The sequence below is a fragment of the Ranitomeya variabilis genome, chromosome 8 (assembly GCF_051348905.1).
Source record: "Ranitomeya variabilis isolate aRanVar5 chromosome 8, aRanVar5.hap1, whole genome shotgun sequence".
Classification (NCBI taxonomy): domain Eukaryota; kingdom Metazoa; phylum Chordata; class Amphibia; order Anura; family Dendrobatidae; genus Ranitomeya; species Ranitomeya variabilis.
In genome coordinates, this window is record NC_135239.1 from 105,149,184 (window position 1) to 105,172,947 (window position 23,764).

The 23,764-nt window shown below is 40.8% G+C and overlaps 1 protein-coding gene across 1 annotated transcript in view; it reads left to right on the plus strand.

Annotated features, from left to right (window-relative positions):
- Positions 1–23,764, plus strand: part of PRG4 (proteoglycan 4) — a 187,449-nt gene that overhangs the window by 42,054 nt on the left and 121,631 nt on the right. The window contains exons 2-4 of the mRNA XM_077277614.1: positions 13,809–13,931; positions 17,351–17,467; positions 18,145–18,267. Of these exons, the coding sequence (XP_077133729.1) occupies positions 13,809–13,931; positions 17,351–17,467; positions 18,145–18,267 (363 nt within the window). The remainder of the gene's footprint in view (positions 1–13,808; positions 13,932–17,350; positions 17,468–18,144; positions 18,268–23,764) is intronic.

Sequence of the window (23,764 nt, forward strand, 5' to 3'; positions counted from 1 at the left end):
CTCGTGGCAGCCTGTTCCACTCATTGATCACTCTAAAGGCCCCGTCTCACTAAGCGATTTACCAACGATCACGACCAGCGATACGACCTGGCCGTGATCGTTGGTAAGTCGCTGTGTGGTCGCTGGGGAGCTGTCACACAGACCGCTCTCTCCAGCGACCAACGATCAGGGGAACGACTTCGGCATCGTTGAAACTGTCTTCAACGATGCCGAAGTCCCCCTGCAGCACCCGGGTAACCAGGGTAAACATCGGGTTACTAAGCGCAGGGCCGCGCTTAGTAACCCGATGTTTACCCTGGTTACCAAAAAAAACAAACAGTACATACTCGCCTTTCGGTGTCCAGGTCCCTTGCCGTCTGCTTCCTGCTCTGACTGAGATCCGGCCGTACACTGAGAGCAGAGCGCAGCGGTGACGTCACTGCTGTGCTCTCACTTCTCACTTTCCGGCCGGCAGTCAGTGAGAGCAGGAAGCAGACGGCAAGGGACCTGACGGACATCAGAAGGCGAGTATGTATTGTTTTTTTTTTTTTACATTTACGCTGGTAACCAGGGTAAACATCGGGTTACTAAGCGCGGCCCTGCGCTTAGTAACCCGATGTTTACCCTGGTTACCAGTGAAGACATCGCTGGATCGGTGTCACACACACCGATTCAGCGATGTCAGCGGGGCCTCAACGACCAAAAAAAGGTCCAGGCCATTCCGACACGACCAGCGATCTCGCAGCAGGGGCCTGATCGCTGGTACGTGTCACACATAGCGAGATCGCTATGGAGGTCGCTGTTGCGTCACAAAACTTGTGACTCAGCAGCGATCTCGCTAGCGATCTCGCTATGTGAGACGGGGCCTTAACTGTCAAAAAGTTTTCTCTAATATCTAATCAATGTCTCCTCCCATTAAGTTTCATCCCATTGCTTCTAGCCTTTCATTGTGCAAATGAGAATAAAGATGATCCTTCTACAGTGTGACAGCCCTTGAGATATTTGTAGACAGCTATTGAGTCTCCTCTCAGTCTTCTTTTTTTGCAAGCTAAACATTACCAGATCCTGTAACCGTTCCTCATAGGACATGGTTTGCAGACCAGTCACAATTCTGGTCTCTCTTCTCTGAACTTGCTCCAGCTTGTTGTTGTCTTTTTTAAAATGTTGTGCCCAAAACTGGACACAGTATTCCAGATGAGGTCTGACCAAAGAGGAGTAGAGGGCAATAAAGAATTTGCGTGATCTAGATTGTATGCTTCTGTTAATACATCCCAGAATTGTACTTGCCTTTTTTGCTGCTGCATCACACTGTCGAGTCGTGTTCAGTTTATGATCTATTAGTATACCCAAGTCTTTTTCACATGTGCTATTAGCCCTATTCCTCCCATTCTGTACACTTTTTTTCATTTTTATTGCCCAGATGTAGTACTGCATTTTTCCTTGTTAAAAACCATTCTGTTAGTTGCTGCCCACTGCTCCAGTTTATTTATATCTTTTTGAATTCTCTCTCTCTCTTCTTTAGTATTAGCTATCCCTCCTAGCTTTGTGTCATCAGCAAATTTAATCAGTTTGCCCTCAATTCCTTCATCTAAATATTTGATAAAGATGTTGAACAATGCAGGGCCCAGGACAGAACCCTGTGGTACCTCACTTCTTGCAACTGGATGTGCAGCCATTGACGACCACTCTTTGGGTCTAATCACTAAGCCAGTTATGAATCCACCTAACAGTTGCCTTGTCCATTCCATACTTAGTCATTTTTTCAATAAGGATGGTGTGAGATACTTTGTCACACTAGGGAGAAAATGTGAAACAAATAATGGGGTCCATTTTCTCCTAATACTATTTGAAAATGAAAAATTTGAGACTAAAACAACATTTCAGTGGAAAAATATAGTATTTTCACAGTACAAGGTTATTAAATTCTGTATAACACCTGTGGGTTCAGAATGCTCTTTTTTCTCCTGGGTGAATTTCTTGAGCTATTTACCTTCAAAACTGTGGGCACCTGAGGGGAATTTCTGTCATCTTAAAGGGAACCTGTCACCACGTTTTTGGAAGATGGGATAAAAATAGCGTTAAATAGGGGCAGAGGTGGGCGTTACATTAGTGTGTTTGTTATGCGTTTATTACCCACCTAAGTTGCCGAAATACCTTTGCAAAGTCTCCGTTTTCGCCTGTCAATCAGGCTGGTCTGGTCAAAAGGGCGTGTTGTCTTCCCCCAGATTTTGCGTAGTTTTCCGTTGGTGGCGTAGTGGTGTGCGCATGCCCAAGGTCCCGAATCCTCTGCCAGGGGATTTAAAAGAGCGCGCTGTTCGTTATTTCATTGGTGATCGGTGGGCGCGGCCATCTTCCTTTGGCCGCGCGTGCGCAGAAGCGGCGCTCTGCTGGCCGCGGCTTCAGGAAAGTGGCCGCCGCGATATCCATCTGCGCACGCGCGGCATCCCGCGGCCATTTTCCTGAAACCGCGGCCAGCAGAGCGCCGCTTCTGCGCACGCGCGGCCAAAGGAAGATGGCCGCGCCCACCGATCACCAATGAAATAACGAACAGCGCGCTCTTTTAAATCCCCTGGCAGAGGATTCGGGACCTTGGGCATGCGCACACCACTACGCCACCAACGGAAAACTACGCAAAATCTGGGGGAAGACAACACGCCCTTTTGACCAGACCAGCCTGATTGACAGGCGAAAACGGAGACTTTGCAAAGGTATTTCGGCAACTTAGGTGGGTAATAAACGCATAACAAACACACTAATGTAACGCCCACCTCTGCCCCTATTTAACGCTATTTTTATCCCATCTTCCAAAAACGTGGTGACAGGTTCCCTTTAAGGACTCTACAAATGCAACGTGGCATATGCAAATTACTTCCAGACAAATTTGTGCTGCAAAAAATTCAGTGTTCTTTCCCTGTCAATCGTTGCCATCTGCATAAAGAGATGTCACAACAAATAGGGTATCAATGCACATGGAGGAAATTGTGGAGTCTATTTTCTACTATTACCCTTTGTGAAAATGAAAATCTTGGAGGTAATGCAACATCTTAGTGGAAAAAATATATTTTTTAATTTCATTCATTTCATTGTGAACCAATTTCTGTGAGGCACATGAAGGGTTAGCAAACATCCTGATTGCTGTTTTGAATGCATTGAGGGGAGTAGTTTTCAAAATGGTATTACTTATGGGAGATTCCAATATAAAAGCCCCTCAAAATCGCTTAAAAACTAAATACCGTATTTTTCTGACCATAAGACGCACTTTTTTCCTCCAAATTTGGGAGGAAGGTGTGGGTGCGTCTTATGGTAGGGATGTAGCATGTGGGGAGGGGGGCAGCAGCGAGTGGGATTGCACTGTTATCCCACTTCAGGAGGCAGAAAAATGTCCCTGCTGCCAGGAATCAGAGCTGGGGAAACCAGGTGATCCAGATGATTAAGTGCAGTGAATATTCATTAGCTGCTTCCCCGCCTACCTGTCAGCTGAGGGGTGAGCAGGGAGCAGCAAATGAATTCTCCACTTAAGCAGGGACACACATGGTTTCCCAGCACTGGATTCCTGCAGCAGCTGGGGAGATCTGTTTGTCCAGGGGAGGAGGAGGCAGCAGCAGCAGGGGCCAGGGGAGAGGAGATCGCTGCATACCTGCCTGGGCTGGATGCTGAGTGCTATGCACAAGGACCTGTGTGATGTCAGGAGTGGGCGCGCTACAGCATCACATGGCAGCTCAGAGCCCTCCCTCTTCTTGACATCATCACAGGTCCTTCAGACTCCCCACTAGAATCTGCTGTCTTCATCTTATAACCTGTGCTGTGGAAAGGCAACAAGAGGGTGGGCTCTGTGTGTGCAGTCATGGGGTGCTTTTATCTCACCACAGTGGCTGGCTGCCACAATTAAGAAGTTAGTCTTTACAACACACAATAAAGTACTCTGCCACTCCTTTGGTGAACTATAGCTCCCAGCATGTCATAGGATCTGCAGGACATGCTGGGAGTTATAGTTCTTCCATGGGATATTAAAGCAGCACTCCAGTGTTATTTTGCAGTGCTGGAGTGGTGCTTTCAATATAAACCATGTGCCCCCATTCTTATACTCATCCTCCAGGATCTTCATATAGTACTTCACAGACACCACACTGGTCCCGCAGCTTCCAACATAATAACATACTATACATTACCAAAGAATGAAAAAAGGTTCAATCGTAAATTTAGTCACCTCCAAACGCTAAATTCATCCCAAAATCATCAGAAAATAACTGATGAAATACCGAGGCTAAGACAAATATGGGTAAAATAAATATATTTTTATTAACAATAACAGTACATAAAAACATATAAAAAAGACAAGGGAATTCCAAAAATACGAAATAACCAATGATCACATTAATGTAGGTATCCAAAATGTCATAGGACTACGCAGATATCAGAAATAATATAAATTAGTACATCATGTGTTTTTCCACCGTGGTTAAAGTATATTACAAATATATATTATTTCAACTAGGAGTGGGCAGGGCAAAACGCTCTTGCTGGCAAAGATTATTAATTCTTATGCACTTCAATGCATAGTCTCCATGTATATAGAAAAAGTTTTAAAGTGCCTAATGCTGTGCAAAATAATTCATTTTACTTCCATATACACTTAGACATGCCATGTGTTTCTATCTTGTAAAGTGCTTTGTGCTACATAACAATACCCCTAAATTACACCTAGCAGCAAAAATATAGTAAACCAGACACCATGTAAAGTGCTCTGTGCTATATCCAAAGGTATTCAATATGGGCATGATAGTAGCTCAATCACGACGGAAGAAACAACAAAATTATCAAGGTGCCGCAAAAAATGATCCTGCCCCAGCCCATCAATACTGCTACTTACACTTTCTGTGAGACCATCAGTGACCCCGACAGCGCCGTTTCGCCATATTGGCTTCCTCAAATGGGGGCGCCCCATTTGAGCTACTATCATGCCCATATTGAATACCTTTGGATATAGCACAGAGCACTTTACATGGTGTCTGGTTTACTATATTTTTGCTGCTAGGTGTAATTTAGGGGTATTGTTATGTAGCACAAAGCACTTTACAAGATAGAAACACATGGCATGTCTAAGTGTATATGGAAGTAAAATGAATTATTTTGCACAGCATTAGGCACTTTAAAACTTTTTCTATATACATGGAGACTATGCATTGAAGTGCATAAGAATTAATAATCTTTGCCAGCAAGAGCGTTTTGCCCTGCCCACTCCTAGTTGAAATAATATATATTTGTAATATACTTTAACCACGGTGGAAAAACACATGATGTACTAATTTATATTATTTCTGATATCTGCGTAGTCCTATGACATTTTGGATACCTACATTAATGTGATCATTGGTTATTTCGTATTTTTGGAATTCCCTTGTCTTTTTTATATGTTTTTATGTACTGTTATTGTTAATAAAAATATATTTATTTTACCCATATTTGTCTTAGCCTCGGTATTTCATCAGTTATTTTCTGATGATTTTGGGATGAATAATAACATACTATTATACATAACACCACATATTATAATAGTATGTTATTTATGTTATTAAATATTTTACCACTTTTTTTGCTTCAAATATTTGTTTCCCTATTTTCCACCTCTAAAACCTGGGTGCGTCTTATAGTCCGGTGCGCCTTATAGTCCAAAAAATAAGGTATGTCTCTAAAACGTTTTTGCCTCCTAACATCCTAGCACAATATGATCTGGTTTAAGGGCATACACTTATAAAGTTGCAAAATTGCTATTTGTACAGAATTTCTGTACAATTTCAGATATTTTTTCTAAATAAATGCAAAACATATCTTTTTAAATTTACCACTAGCATAAAGGACAATGTGTTGCAAAAAAATGTTCTCACAATAAGAACTTATCACATAATAACTTATTTAATGTTATCATATAATATTTTTAGTATAAACTAGAAATGTTGCAACTCAAATGACAATATACTTTACTAATTTGTAGAATTAGCATGATATAAAATTGTATTGTGAAACATCTATGTAAATACTATTATGCCCAATAAGACAGTTTTAGAGAACAACCCCCAGAGCCCTTCCTCCCAACTACCCAGCCCTCCACTTCCAAAGCCAACTTCTCCACCATTACAGAAGATCGACTGTCCACTCTACTCTCAAGATCGCATCTCACCACCTGTGCACTTGACCCAATCCCATCCCACTTCATCCCAAACCTCACCACAGTCTTCATCCCAACCCTAACCCATCTCTTCAAGCTATCACTAACAACTGGTGTTTTCTCCTCAAGCCTTAAACATGCCTCAATCACACCTATCCTCAAAAAGGTCTATCTTGACCCATCCTCTGTATCTAGCTATCGCCCGATATCACTTCTCCCCTATGCCTCAAAACTACTGAACAACACGTCCATCTTGAACTGTCCTCCCATCTTCCTGCTCCCTCTTCGACCGCTTACAATTAGGCTTCCGATCACACCACTCCATTGAAACTGCCTTAACTAAGGTCACCAATGACCTATTAACCACCAAGAGCAAGCGACACTACTCTGTCCTCCTCCTCCTGGACCTGTCCTCTGCCTTTGACACAGTGGACCATTCCCTGTTGCTGCAGACCCTCTCATCCCTTGGCATCACAGACTTGGCCCTATCCTGGATCTCATCATACCTAACTGACCGGACATTCCGCGTCTCCCACTCACACATCACCTCCTTACCTCGCCCCCTATCTGTCGGAGTCCCGCAAGGTTCAGTTCTAGGGCCCCTGCTCTTCTCCGTTTACACCTTTAGCCTGGGACAGCTCATAGAATCTCACGGTTTTCAGTATCATCTCTATGCTGATGACACTCAGATTTACATCTCTGTACCAGATATCACCACCCTACTAACCAGAATCCCTCAATGTCTGTCCACTATTTCATCTTCTCCGCTAGATTTCTAAAACTTAGCATGGACAAAACAGAATTCATCGTCTTTCCCCCATCTCACACGACCCCCTCAACGAACCTATCCATTACAGTAAACAGCTGCTCACTCTCCCCAGTCCCACAAGCTCGCTGTCTTGGGGAAATCCTTGACACTGATCTCTCCTTCAAACCACATATCCAAGCCCTTTCCACTTCCTGCCGCCTTCAATTCAAAAATATTTCACGGATCCGTATATTCCTAAACCAAGAATCTGCAAAAATCCTAGTCCATGCCCTCATCATCTCCCGCCTCGACTACTGTAACCTCCTGCTCTGTGGCCTCCCCTCTAACACTCTCGCACCCCTTCAATCTATTCTAAGCTCTGCTGCCTGACTAATCCACCTGTCCCCCGCTATTCCCCGGCCTCTCCCCTCTGTCAATCCCTTCACTGGCTCCCTATTACCCAGAGACTCCAGTACAAAAGCCTAACCATGACATACAAAGCCATCCACAACCTGTCTCCTCCATACATCTGTAACCTCGTCTCCCAGTACTTTCCTGCACGCAACCTCCGATCTTCACAAGATCTCCTTCTCTACTCCCCTCTTATCTCCTCTTCCCACAATCGCATACAAGATTTCTCTGGTTCATCACCCCTACTCTGGAACTCTCTACCATAACATATCAGACTCTCGCCTACCATCGAAACCTTCAAAAAAGAACCTGAAGACCTACCTCTTCCGACAAGCCTACAACCTGCAGTAACCACCGATCGACCAAACCACTACACGACCAGCTCTACCCTCACCTACTGTATCCTCACCCATCCCTTGTAGATTGCGAGCCATCGCGGACAGGGTCCTTTCTCCTCCTGTACCAGTTGTGACTTGTATGGTTCAAGATTATTGTACTTGTTTTTATTATGTATACCCCTCCCCACATGTAAAGCGCCATGTAATAAATGGCGCTATAATAATAAATAATAATAATAAGTATTGATGAGTGATACCATTATTGGCTACCAAGAAACATTATTGTCAGGACTCTGAACATTTTTTACCTTTTGTGCATTACTGCCCTTTTCCAAGATGGCGTCTTTGGTCTCATGTGCACTGTGTCTTCCTGCTATAAAACTCCACCCCAGCCTACAGTCTGTGCTAGAGTATTCTGCCTTGCATCCAGCTCCTGACCTCTGATTACTCCCTGGCTATATACCTGCTCCTGTGAACCTGTGTGGTGATCCTGCTACTCTGCTCTGAGTTCCTGCTGCATACACCAGTTTCCAGTAATCCTCCTTCATCTGCTGCTCGTGTTTACTTCCATCTGCATTTGCTGGACATGTAAGCTGTTTCTGCTCTGCAAAGACCTGAGACTATTAACCTGGTTGAGCTAAGATATGATTTGAACTGCCTTATAAGCTTATCTATCTGTGTTTGGACTAAGACAAGGATTTATTCGTGTCAAGTGTCCTCAAGAATAACTGTGCTTCATAGACTTTCTGCTTGAGTGCATTTTCCTCTGAAGTTTCCTATAGACTGCTAAGCTGCGTTTAATATTTACACCAAGTGTTGTGGACTTGAGTTTCTCTCTGCACCTGTTTGAATCACCGTGTGATAATATAGACTTTACCACTTATAAAACTGTGTCCTGTAGTTGTCTTGTTCCACGCAAAGAGTCTCCTGAGTTATCCCCTATAATTATTACAATTATATGTGCAGCTTTCACAGCACAGAGGCTCCTTCATCAGGCAGGTTTACAATTGAATTAATGAGAGAAGAACACAAAATTTAGGAGATGTGACAACCGGACGTCTGTGATGGACAGGGTGATGTCTCCCCTAGATAAGCCAAGGTTATAAAATCAAGTTTTGAGGGGTTTTTCACGAATGGGAAGGTAATGGGAGTGATGACTTTGATTCATCTGGAGTCAGTCTGGTGGAGATGTGAAATTGTGTAATGTGTCTATGTAGTGACTTCAGGTAATCAATCTCCAAAGCCATCACTCCCATCACTTCTTGATTTGCAAAAAAACAAAATGTCAGGATTGAATGCTGACCTCTACAGTGACTCTGCAGTAAAATTATGTAATTCTGTTTGCAGGTACATGTTAGCAGCTGGGTCAGACACACTAGAAGTAGAGGTGCCTCCCTTTGCACTTCTGTGTATTAGAGAATTTTTAAAATAGAATAGAGAGAATAGAATCTGAGAACAGCATTCCTGCTCAAGATAATAAGAAAAATGGAATTTTTTAGCACATAATTTAGCCAATTCATGCATGCCCAGCAGCCATCGCCTAGGCGATCACCTGTTGCTGGGAACCTATCCTAATGTGAATCCTCTTCTACGATGAAGCTTGTATTTATCCTGCTAAGTATCTCTATTTTTTCTTATTATCTAGAGCAGTAATGAAAAAACAAATTTCATATATTTCATGCTTTCATGCTATAGCATTACAGAGTGCTACTTTACGTGTTAGCTATGTATAAAGATACATAGCTAACAAGCTATGAGGGGGTCATCTGAAACCTGAAACGCATAGAATAAACCATGTTGAAACCTCTACAATTTCTGGAATCTTGCACTGACCTGTGAATCTGCAGCAGCCGCCATTAATATATGTCCTTCCTTCAATCTCACCAGGTGAGTAGTTCTCTTGGTGGGCAACTCTGTGTAACGTTTGATAAGACCCTATTTGCGCTTTTGTGTCTCCCTCTTTTCTCTGTATAAAGATGGCTACTCTTAGTTTGGACCTTCTTTCTATGTGAAAGTGACAAACAACTTTGTATTAATTGAACAATGATGCTGACATAAAATAAACATATAGGAAATGATATTTAACACATTTTTATGTAGTGGGACTAGTTGGTTTAAGGGTTTAAGGGTTAAAACACTCAAAATTTTAATATTGCACATTTTTTTAAATGGTCATAAAATTTTCAACATTTTAATAAATAAATGCAGAAAATATTTACTTAAATTTAGCACTAGCATAAAGAACTGTCACTAAGAAAACAACCTTAGCTTCACTGGGATATGTAAAAGCATTTCAGATTTATTCCCTCATAAATTGAGAAGTCAGATTTGAAACATTGGTTACTAAGGAGTCACTAAGGAGTTAATTTACGAACCTTGCAGCCTACAGCTGCCTTTCTCATTCACACATTATAGGGGGTTTTGCATTCATTCATAAAAACTATGAAAATTAAATGTAAGTAATGTTATATATTTGGGAGCCTAATGTATTTGTGCATGTGTACAAGCATATTTCATAAATGTGTGCATGTATGTGTGGGAGAGGGGGACCCAGACACACGTCCTGCATAGGTGACATTGGCCTTAAGTGTCCTCCCCTGTTTAGCAGGTATGTAATTATATGAATACTAAATATGTCTATATTTTCATGTGTTATAAAACCACACATTTTACTTTATGCAAAGGTACCCAAAAGAAACAGGAATGGTTTTCTGGAGGCGGTGCGCTTGTAGTGCAGAGTTGTGAATCAGCACGCCAACCGACGTTGTAGGGAAAAGTTGCGTTTGACTCTTTTTTTCAATGAGCTGTTAAATCCTTTCGATATTTTGTGATGGCTGGTACACACCACTTTGCTGCTATGAAGTTTGGTTTCCTTTTGGGGAAAAAGCATTAGAAATTATTGTTACTGGGGGCTACCCAAAAGAAACCAGAATTGATCTATAAAAATCATGTACTTATTTGTATATTCTGACACTTCAGTCTCCTTCAAAGTACTCTCCATTTGCAGCCAGCCTATTGTGTCCCCGGTCAGGGGTGAGCAGGTCATGCATGAATTTTGCTGTAACTTGTTTCACATTCTATTCCTCTGTTAAAATTTGCTTACAGGAAGTCCATGGAATCCAAATCAACTCCTCGAGTTCATCAGTGGTCTGCATGGCTTCATGACTTTTTCAGCACATTTTCTTCAGTTCAGTTGGTTGATTATAATAATAATAATAATAATAATAATAATAATAATAATAATAAAAAAAGAAAAATCAGCAAAAAATGTAAAAACTTGTTAGAAAAAAATTTACTGAAGCCAAAGACAACCTTCCCCAACAATGTAGGCTGGCATACTCATTCAGAATGGTTTTGTGAACACTCATATACAGTGAAGGAAATAAGTATTTGATCTCTTGCTGATTTTGTAAGTTTGTCCACTAACAAATACATGAAGTGTCTATAATTTTAAGGGTAGGTTAATTTAAACATTGAGAGATAGAATACCAAAAAAAAAAAAAAAACAGAAAATCACATTGTATAAATTATATAACTTTATTTGCATTTTGCAGTGAGAAATAAGTATTTGATTCCTCTGGCAAACAAGACTTAATACTTGGTGGCAAAACCCTTGTTGGCAAGCACACCAGTCAGACGTTTTTTGTAGTTGATGATGAGGTTTGCGCACATGTCAGGAGGAATTTTGGTCCACTCCTCTTTGCAGATCATCTCTAAATCATTAAGATTTTGAGGCTGTTGCTTGGCAACTAGGTGCTTCATCTCCCTCTATAAGTTTTCTATGGGATTAAGGTCTGGAGACTGGCTAGGCCACTCCATGACCTTAATGTGCTTCTTTTTGAGCCACTCTTTTGCTGCCTTGTCTGTATGTTTTGGGCCATTGTCTTGCTGGAAGACCCAGCCACAACCCATTTCTAATGTCCTGGTGGAGGAAAGGAGGTTGTCACTCAGGATTTTACGGTACATGGCTCCATCCATTCTCCCATTGATGCATTGAAGTAGTCCTGTACCCTTAGCAGAGAAACACCCCCAAAACATAATGTTTCCACCTCCATGCTTGACAGTGGGGACAATGTTCTTTGGGTCATAGGCAGCATTTCTCTTCCTCCAAACACAGCGAGTTGAGTTAATGCCAAAGACCTCAATTTTTGTCTCATGTGACCACAGCACCTTCTCCCAATCACTCACAGAACCATCCAGGTGTTCATTGGCAAATTTCCGACGGGCCTGCACATGTGTCTTCTTGAGCAGGAGGACCTTGCTGGCACCGCAGGATTTTAAAACTTTACTGCGTAATGTGTTAGCAATGGTTTTCTTGGTGACTGTGGTCCCAGCTCTCTTGAGATCATTAACAAGTTCCCCCCGTGTAGTTTTAGGCTGATCTCTCACATTCCTCATGATCAAGGATACCCACGAGGTTAGATTTTGCATGGTGCCCCAGATCGATGATGATTGACAGTCATTTTGTATTTCTTCCATTTTCTTACTATTGCACCAACAGTTGTCTCCCTCTCACCCAGCGTCTTACTTGTGGTTTTGTAGCCCACTCCAGCTTTGTGCAGGTCTATGATCTTGTCACCGACATCCTTTGAAAGTTCTTTGGTCTTGCCCATGTTGTAGAGGTTAGAGTCTGACTGATTATGTGGACAGGAGTCTAAAGGTGACTATGTACACAGCTGTCTTTAATGAAGGTAAAGAGTTGATTAGGAGCATTCAACTGGTCTGTAGGAGCTAGAACTCTTAATGGTTGGCAGTGGATCAAATACTCATTTCTCACTGCAAAATGCAAATAACTTTATATAATTTATACAATGTGATTTCTTTTTGATATTCTATCTCTCAATGTTAAAAATAACCTACCCTTAAAATTATAGACTGTTCATGTCTTTGTCAGTGGGCAAACTTACAAAATCAGCAAGGGATCAAATACTTGTTTCCCTCACTGTAGAGGCAAAAAACAGTACTACAAGCAAACCGCCATCCAGAATTTGATTTGTTTTTCTTTTGGATACCTCCTTGTACATTCAGTACTGCATTAACAATTTCATTGAGAACAGAGAATAGCAGTAGTCAGACCTATCCAGGTAAGTAATTGCAAGATTTTTCCCTTCCAGCTTACATAAATTTAAGTGGTCCTCGAATGACTATGATCCATTTCCATTCATTAAGCAAGTGTTTCTTTATTCTCTTGTTCAGTCATACATTCCAACAAATGTAATGGATTAAAATAAAATATAATGAGTAGAAACATTATGTAGGCAACAAATGACCAAAGAGGGTTAAAAAAACAGGTCAGTACATAATACAAACAAACATACGCAAAAGCCATTTTATGTTTTTTATGACTCATCTATTTTAAAGGGAATCTGTCACCAGGCTTTTGACACCTAATCTGAAAGCAGCAAAATATAGGGTCAGAAACTCTGATTCCAGTGATGTATCACTTTCTAGGATTCTTGCTCAAGTTTTCATAAAAATCTGCTTTTATCAGCAGGAGATTATCACTAGAGGACTAGTAAACCTGCTGTCATGTTGTCTTCCATATTTATGAGCGCTGTATAACCCCGCCCCCAACACTGATTGGCTGACAATCTGTTGTGTTGGCGGGATTATACAGGGCAGGGAAGATGCAGCTCAGCATGCGAGCACACGTCATAGTCAGGGACATAACATGTAACATAAATATCTGTCATGTGTCATGAAGGGTCATAGACATTACTGTGACCCTTAAACATACAGATATTGCTGCATTGCACGGTTTAATAATCCATTCCTGCATATTGCCTGGGTGTCTGATCATCTTAAATTTACATTCATGCATTACTAGCAGGATTTTCTTCTGACCAGGTAGTACTTACAACATCTAAAGACACATCGTACAGATTGAAATAAATTAAATACATTTTTCAGCCTTTCCATTATTTTTGTTTCCAAAATGTGAAGAATACATTTGTAAGCCAAATCATTTCTTCTAATATGACCTATGAATATCATGGATGATTTTCAGGTATTTGTATTCCCGTGCCATACAGTTCATACTCCAATTTACAAATTTTAAGTTCACATAAAACCATTTTAATAAGAAATAAAGGTTTCAGATTCAACGTAAACACTTGGTAAATCATTGTGGCTTGTGGTAATAGACAATGTCTGTGTTTAATTATAGGTCAAACAAGCTGTGTTGGGAGATGTGGTCAAGGGTACACGCGAGCGGACCCATGCCATTGTGATTATACCTGTATGTCTTATATGGAATGTTGTCAGGACTTCAAGACAGTTTGCACATCAGGTAACCCGCGAGGTTAACATGCAGCACGATTGTCTGCAGCTCAGAAGCAATTCAATAACGAGAGAGTGTCCCCATAAGATTTGCATGAGCGGGCGATGACACCAACTCATGCAGATTGTTATCATGCCCACAGGGGAGTGATAACATGGAAAGAGGGCTGACTAGTCTGGGGAAACTCGAGCGCCATCAACTAATCAAAGCCCTCGTTAGCAGAGGAAAAGTGGACCTTCTAAAAGCTTCTTTTAAAACATTAATTAAGCTAAATAACATTATACCGGTTAGGCAGGGAGTTTAGTCATATGGATGTGCTGGGTTGGAGGGCATGGGGGACCTGACAGGTTCCCTTTAACTGAAACTGCATAAATTGACAAACAGTTGTCCATTCGCAAACGTCTAAGGTACACATCAATGGTTAACAGATTAACATACACATCATATCCATACAATTACATTAGGATAAAATAGAACAAGACGGGACAATAATCCTATGCATTAATATTCTAACCAGTGCTATGAATATATTAAAGACAAGAAAACGTACACCGGGGCAGTAAACCAGGGAAATGAAGAGAGAGGTCCGTCTACAGTACTGAGTAATCTAGTTTTCTGAATAAAGTAATTGACCATTGATGAATAATCCGAGAAGCATCTCATGTAGGTGAAACAGAATAGATTCATGGTTAGTTTATTAAAGCCATAAGGTTTTCTAGACCTCTGTCCTTCATCTTGGAGTAGAGATTCAGTAGAGCTGGTGGGCGGCAGTCTGCTTCCTCCATTTAACTATCGGGCAGTGGACTGCTGTCAGAATATGCAGGAACAACTTAGAAACTTGTGATATTATGTACTATTATTATAGCTCCATTTATTCTATGGCGTTCTGCACCCAGATTCTATTCTTCTTAGAGGTTAGACTACTAAGGTGTGATAGGAGTGAACAAAGAGAGGAGGCCAGAAAACTTTTAGAACAGAGTCATCAAATAGCTGAACTGAAGGACATAGGTCCTAAAAACATGTGAACAGGAGAATTGTTTGGGGTTAGTCTATAAAAGTGAATTAGGTTGTTTGGGGGCTAGCTAAAGTATTTCTATTTCTATCCAAATTTTATCCAAGGAAGGTTCAGTTTGGCAGAGCTAACTATGTGGGGACTCTCTGTAGGATGATTGCCCAATAATGATACATAATATTTGGTGCTGACAGTCCCCAAAACTCCTAGCAGCGAGTAGAACTATTTAAAATTGACTATTCTTTACTTTTTCCATAAATCAATAGTATTAGTGAAAAAAATAAATGTCATAAGATATTTTGGCACATAAAATGCTTCTTTTCCACTTTGTAGCTGCTGCCCCACCTCGCCCGGCACTAATTATTATCTCTAAGTTAAAATCTCTGCAATGAAATCTCTATACAAAATTCTGTACACAGAAATATCATGCTACATGCAGCAGCCTATAGAAGTCTATGGAGATGGAGGCGTAGGCATAGCAAGCAGCTGCTCTGCTTAGAAAGACATAAAGAGACAGACAATACTGCAGCTTCTAGTAAATCAGAGCAGAGCTGGATTCACAGCTGTATTGCTCAGTACTGCAGTATGCTGTGCTTCATGCTGCTGCTTATTAGGGTGAGTTACAGAGGCATAGGAAGCAAGATTTGATCCTTGAGTATTATACTATGAGAGGCATAATAGCAGCTAGCATCTCCCTACAATGGAGCTGGGATCAAGTAACACTGATGGTTAGAAAATGAGCATAGAGGAGGTAAAAACTATGCAAATGACAGGCACAATATACTTCAAAGAGCAGCAGTTGTTTTAATTTTTATTTAATAAATCAATAATACATGTGAAATTAAGGAACTATGTAATGAATCTTATCACAGACATCTGCTTCTTTCTCACCAGGACTGATCAGTCATTCTCAAAATTCTATATTTAGTGAAGACAGATTGTTGTAACACTGAGGTAGCAAATAACAGTGTCTTCTCTTATCTCAGTAATGGGAAAGTCTGTTTTCCTTGAAGACGGATTTTACCTGTGAATTTAGAATTTTGAGAATGAAAGGAGCGGATTTCTCTGCTAAGAAAACATTACAAAGTTTCTCATTTTCACAGCTACTGTTGATTTAGGCTGGTTTCACATTTGCAGATGAGGGCTTTGCGGAGAGCTGCGTGGTTCCTCCATGAAGCCTCACCCACTGCAACGCCTCTTCTTTCCGCTGACCTGCGTCCAACGCAACATGTTGCATTTTGTTGCGGTCGGCGCAGCATCAAAATGATGCATGCGGAGGCATCTGCATACATCCGCATGGCCTGCGTACCCAATGTTAAAGATAGGGTATGCAGGACGCATGACGATGTAGGCGGAGCTGAAGGAGGAGGCGCGGCAGTGGGTGGGGCTTCACAGAGGAACTATGCAGCCCTCCGCAAAGCCCTCGTCTGCAAATGTGAAACCAGCCTTATTAAAAGGATGGTTGCACCTTAAATGCTCAGCTAACCCTCTGGGAAAGAGCTGCTGTTGCAGAGCAGAAGCAATTGGCAACTATTAAATCTATTGCCTTCAGGTAGAAAATCAGTAAGTCACATAACAGCTTATTGGGATCGGCAAACAGCCTGTCACACATGACTACTAGAGCCTAGTGAGGCAACACCCAGAAACATGCACTCGGCTCTGACAGCGGCCGTGTACACAAGATCCAGGCTTCACACAACATTCACACTTTCCAATTGTAGTGGATTATCACCAGGGATCTTAGTCTCTATGAGGGCATGTGGCCACATCACTAATATTTCTGGCTACAACAGGTACCAATGCCCCATGGTCTGCTGCTAATAATGTGAGAGTATAACTGTGGGTCCGATCCGCCACTGTGATCAATTTCTGGTGCGGCTGGAACAGTTTCACCTGATACACAGGTAGGTTCTTGATATCAAGTAGAAGAAATGTCAATAGGTTTCCCTACAACAGACATAGATCAGCCATTTACAGGATAGGCAATAAATGTCTTGGAGCCCACCCTCCGCAGCGGTCTCTTGCTGTCCCATTGATATGCAATGCAGCGCTGCACATGCTCCATTCAAAGTATCTCTCCCCGCAGTCATGAAGGACGGAGAAACAGGAGCACAACTGCTAGTGATGAGCGGAGGGGTCCTAGCAGTGCTCCCCACCAATATCACACAGTTATCACTTATCCTGTGGATACTTGATAGACATCTATTGTTGGGAAACTCCTTTAACTTCTATGAGACTGGACCACCATGTAACGTGGAACTAAGAAGGGCCATTTTACCTTCCACTCAGGGAGTACGAGATATAGTAAGTAGCAGTACAGTGACACAAGGACAGGAGGCCCAGTATCTCTCTCCAGGTACGAAATATGGAAAAGATGATGAGAACTGGTCATTGACTGACTGTGCTTTGTATGCAGACGGCTCCTGCAAAGGACGATGCCATGAGGGCTTTATAAGAGGACAGACTTGTGATTGTGATCCTGGCTGTGGAAAATTTGGCAAATGCTGCCCAGACTATGAAGAAAGTTGTGCCCGTAAGTATCCAAAATGAATTTATATTGTGTAAATTCACATGAAGCAATTTTATGCCAGAAAGATCTGTGATAGAAAACCTGGTCCATATATCGGAATGGGTTTTTTTCTGCATCATGTTTAAGCCTCATTCAGATGAAAGGAAAGTGCATGCAACAAATCTGTCAGGTGTAAAAATAACCCTCTACTTATCAATGAATTCTGGGCATTGTGATGGAGATCTAATAGAATTGTGGCTAACGGAAGAGTGCAGCGACTGCACTCATCATCACATATTAACACTCAATTTTTTTAAATGGTCAATGTCATTATAATGAAGTGGGAAAATGGCTGCAATATCAACCCAGAAATACCTAGCATGAATGAAGAAAACAATTCTACTATTATATTGGCAGTATATTGGAGTATCTTTCTTTGCCAAATCAAGGTCTATGTTAAGACAAAGGTTTCTAAATATTTCTTGTAAGATTTCCTAACACAAACTGTTGCCATCCAATGAGGTATCCATTACGTCTCCCAGACCTCTAAGCTTCTTGGATGACAATAAGCTTAGATAATGGTACAGACACTTGCTGGTATGTAACTTTCATGTACTATTCCCTAAGTCTTTTTCCCTTATTATTAATATTTTAAGCAGTGCTGTATTCTTATCGGTCTGAGATAGAATATTTCTCCACAGAACCAACGCAGAATGCACGACCTCCGTCTTCATCCCCAGATCAGCCATCTCGTGATGAAGCAGAAAAGCCTCCAGAACCCACTACGAAACCAAAGGACCAAGTACCAGAAGATGCCCCAGAAGGTAACATATTGCTTGGGTTACAGAGAAACAAATATATATGTATGCTCACTCTACTACACAGTGCACTGCACAGATATGTGCAGTACCTTATTTCAAGAGCCACATCCTTGTTGTCAAATACAGAGGCTTGTGAAAGTGTTCACCCCCTTGGCATTTTTCATATTTTGCTACCTCTCAACCAGGAATTTCACTGCTTGTTTTAAGGGTTTGCCTCAGTTCATGTAAAGCACATGCCTATTACTGAAGATTTGGTTTTCTTATTATTGTGAAGTAAACAACAAGTAGGAGAAAATAACTGAAAACATCAGTGTGCATAACTATTCACCCCCATAAAGTCAGTACTTTGCAGAGCCTCCTTTTGTGACAATTCCAGCTGCACGCTGCTTTGCATAAGTCTCTATGAGCTTAATGGTGTTGTTTGGTTAGTGGTGCCTCTTGCTTAATGATGTTGCAGCCATTGTGGCCTTTCAGAAAAGGTGCGTATATACTCACAGACCATGTGACACTTAGATTGCACACAGGTAGACTTCCTGTCACTAAGCATGTGACTTATGAAGGTAATTGATTGTACCTGAAATTTTTAAGGACTTCTTTGGAAAAGGAGTGAATATATATGCACATAGCAATTGTTTGTTATTTAATCTCATAAAAGTAATTTATGCCTATATTTTCTCACTTCACCAACTCAGACTATTTAGTGCTGATGTATCACACTCTAATCAGATTACAAAAAAATTAAACACAGGTGATAATGTAACAAAACAGGTAAAAAGTCAAGGGGTGGAATACTTTTGCAAGCCATTGTATGTCACATTCAGTCAACAATTTTAGCAAAGAAACAAGATTACTTACTGCAAAGAAAAAAAAAGAGAGTGTTCATGGCACTGTATTAGGTAGTTCTTTAGAAAATGTAGGTTTAATCAGATGTAGTCCAAAATAAATACAGGTCATCTAAGGGGGTCTATGCTGAACAGTGCAGAATGTTTTTTTTTAATTATTTGTTTATGGGTTATAGTTAGTTTAGTGACAAAATGTAAAATCGATGTGGAAATGTTGAACTTGATGGACTGAGGTCTTTTTTCAATCTATGTAACTATGCTTAAAGGAATAATAATTACATACCAATGGAAACACCTATCACTGTAGTGGTGCCCACTGGTCGTGTGATGATGACGTTCTCTGCATCGGTGACCTGACCACTTCAGTAAATAACTAGCCTCAAAGTGGGTGTTTGCATGTTTGGCACATACCTCTGAGGCCAGAGATTGCCTACAGCAATCACGGGATAGATAGATAGGACATCATCACTGCAGGCTTTTAGTGGTAAAACCAATAATTCCGTTTAAGGGAACATAAAAAATGAGTGATGATCCCTTAGGGTATATGCAAACTGTGTATTTTTCTGATTGCTCCGCTCTGAAACCCTTAAAAAGCACTTGAAAACAATATAAAGAATAACACGTGTTCATTCTTTTTGAGCTATTTCAACTTCTTCAGGTGTTAAAACAAGTGACCGCTCCATTCTTCAAGCAGTTTGTGTGTGGATGCCGCTCAATAGTATATATGCAAGATCAAAAGAACAGATGTGGATGGCAAAAACATGACAGAGGTGTCAAGGAAGACACTTCAGGAAAAAGCACTGATTGCATCTTCTTGATACACCTACCCATTGTCAAACTCAGCTGGACCGCTGCTCTGTAACAGCTGCTAAGACAGTAACATTTCACTAGATAGATGATGTTAGATATTAACTGTGATATTTGGTGACTGCACTATTCAGGATTTAGATTTTATTTATTTATTTTTTTATGAAAGCCATGCTGTGATTGATTGCTATAGGCAAGGCCGGTTTTTACTTTTATGCAGTTTTAATAAATCTACACTAGTGTTTTGATCTCAGTCTGAGATTTTTTCCATTGCCAGATGAGACCAGGCTCAAATGATGGCAAAAAAAATATCCTTATTGTTGGTGAGATGTTCTTTTCCTGAAATTCTGTGCCCTTTTTTCTCCACGTAGCATATTGTGAGGACTGTAAGATATACCGGACCATAAGACGCATCCAATTTGGGGTGGAAAATGGGAAAAAAAAAGATTTTTATAAAATGGGGTCTATCTTATAGTACAAATTCAAGTTATTTTACCTGAGGGCCGGCAGCGGTGGAGCGTTGGTCACAGGAGGCATTATCCCTTCTTCAGGATGCCGACAGTGGCAGAAGTGGGGCAATGCTGCAGGCCCTGGGTGGGAGGAGGGGGTATCCCAGTTGAGTAATGTGGGCCCAGTGTCAGAGGTGAGGCAGAACAGAGTGTGTTGTGTAGAGCAGTTCCTGTTGGCAGCAGCAGAAGTGTGGTGATGCCATGGCCCTTTGTTGGTGGTGAGCAGAGCACAGTGCATCATTGGTTTCCCAGTGACCATTTTACTGAAGCCGTGGGCCCCCGGAGGCGGCACGTGCACAGATTGGGATCTTGACCTCCACGCAACCTCCGTTGGCCATTTCCCTGAATCCCACAGCCTCAGGAAAATAGCTGTTGGAGGCAGCGCTTGCACAGACTGAGATCTTGGCTCACCCAAGATCCCAATCTGTGCACACATCGCCTCTGACTGCACACAGCTCCAGGAAAATGTCCACCGGGAAACCAATGATGCACACCGCTTTGCTCACTGCCGACACCGGGCCGCAGCATCACCACATTTCTGCCGCTACCAGCTTTCTGAGGAAAGGGCCCTGCTCCACCACTGCCACAACCCCCCAGTAAGCCTTCATTTGGACTATAAGACGCACCCCCCATTTTCTTCCCAAATTTGAGGGGAAAGAAGTGTGTTTTATAATCTGAAAAATTACGTACACAGTTAGTCATTGTGGCCAAAGAGTTGTATTTTAACCTCATCGGTCCACAGGAGTTGTTTACAAAATCCATCAGCTTGTCTTGATGTTCTTTTTCATACTTCTGATGCTGAATTTTATGGTGAGGACACTGGAGAGGTTTTCTTCTGATGGCTGTTCCATGAATGCCATATTTGTGCAGGAGTCTCTGAACAGTAGAGCAATGAACCACAATTCCAGAGTCTGCTAAATATTTCTGAAGGTCTTTTCCAGTCAAGCAGGAGTTTTCATTTGCCTCTCTAACAATCCTTCAAGCAGCTCTCACTGAAATGTTGCTTGGTCATCCTTATCTTGACCTCCACTGTTGCTTTTAACTGCCATTTCTTAATTACATTTCGAACTGAGGAAAGAGCAACTTGAAAACACTTTGCTATCTTTTTATATCCTTCTCCTGCTTTGTAGGCCTCCATCATTTTCATTTTCAGAGTGCTAGGCAACTTTTTAGAAGAACCCATGGCTGTTGTTTTTTTACACAAGTTTAGAGGAGGCTGGGTTTTTCTAAGAATTGAAAATTTGCATCACCTGGCCTTTAAAAACAGTGATAATGAACAAGTCATAACCCTAACAGGCTATTTAAGGACTGAAGCTTTAGTCAAAGTTATCTGAGCACACAAATCTCCAAGGGTGCCCAAACTTTTGTATCGGACCATTTTCCTTTTTGTAACTTTTAAAATGTAATAAATGACAATATTTTTCTTTGCATAAAATGTAAATAAAATGTGTCATCTTTAACTTTAGGCCTTTTAGAGATCATTCCATCTTCAACATGCTTAACTGTTCACAATAACAGTAATTTTGAACAGGGGTGCCCAAACTTTTTCATGCCACTGTATATTTTTTGTCATAGTGATTTGTGGACAATGGAGGAAATCTGCTAAGTTAACTACACTACAATTAAGGTTGCTAAAGGGGTTGCCCAATGTAGAAAAACGTGACATACTCACGTTTGAGTGCACCCAAGGATCCAGCACTATCTGCTCTGGAAGCCTGTGGAAGTCAGAGGACCACTGCAGACTTTGATTGGCTGTAGCGATTAGATGACTAGAAGAGAATGTCGTTGGAAAAACATCACATGTTGTTGTGCTACTTTAATCTTCTAACCGCTGAAGCAAATCACAAGATGATGCAGTCCTCTGACGTTTGAACGGAGCAGACGTCACTTAAGGAGCAGCCTGTGCTGGATCTGCAGAGATGCTTGAAGGTGAGTACATTAGCACTTTTTACTTACACATCCATGCCTGAGGAAAAAAAGTTCTATATTGGATAACCTCTTTTATGCTTTATATCACAATTGTTATGTATTTAGACCCAAGCAATGGGTGCTGTCAGCTATGATAAGTTTGGTTTATCTTTAGACACTTTGGGCTCTCAGCACCAGACAATGATATATTTGATGCATTTTCATACATTATAGTTTAGACTTACACTAAAAATGGAGATGTAAGTAAATTATAATAAGTAAATCTGTCCTAATGAATGTGAGAAACCTTCTGACAGATGAACAATGGTAGAGATGGTTTTGTCTCCATTTTGTATTGCGTCTTTACTAACATACTCTTTGATAGGAGTATTAATAGTTGATTATTAGAGCCTTTGACAAGCTACAAAGTATGTAATTCATATAATAGTTGCTTAATCTGTACAAGCTTTGTTAGATGAGGAGTAAATCATAGTAAAAAATTGGACAACCACTTGTGCAGAGAACAGAGGGTTTTTAAGTGTTCTGTGTTGCTTCTTATCATGCACTAGAGGTGCTTATCCCTGGGATAGAAGTATTCATTCGGCAGATAACTTGATAAAACCATTTGCTAAGTAATGAATTGCTCTCATCTAAGGCTGAAGAACATTATGTACACTTAATATGTAATTATAGCAACTTGGATGCAACTTAGCGGTAAATCAGCAGCTGTTGTATCGTACACATACTGTGATGCTACATTGGATCTGTGGATAGTTTTACAAATAAACTCAAACATGGTAACATATATAAACATGGTAACAGTCATTTGGACTGTTCTCTTGATAAGGGGGTTTCCATAATTTAGGTTAACACCCATAATAAATCTGAGAAAATGAGAAAGAAAAACAAAAAACTAATTAGCCATAATGTTTTCCTAGCTATTACATGTCTTCCTCTTCTCTGTAAACTATTAGGAAAGCCTATGACTAAATGTCAGATGGTTTTCGTTTTCCGTAAGACAGAATGTAATAAGAGGAAGTTTTGAATATGTAGCATGTTCAGTCCAGATATCTTCTTGTTTCTATATTTTGTAGTATTTAAAGAGGAAACTCTAATTTTTGCAAATAACACACATTTAATACAAATGCAAACCTATTTTTGGGTTTCACAATATACTTATGCTAATAGTAATCATACTAGATGACTTATATCCAATACCTTGTCATGTTAATGTAGATCGCATTCAGAAAGATGAAGCAATGCCAGAAACAGCTAAGAAAGGTAAATTGTAATGGCTTTATTTTAGAAAGACTACAATTATTTAAGCAAGATGTGAGCAAAACATCTACAAAATAAAGTCAGTAATATAACATTAGGCTTCTATATTAGCTGATGGATGTCATTTACTTTTTACTTGCCTTTTATGTAAAAAAG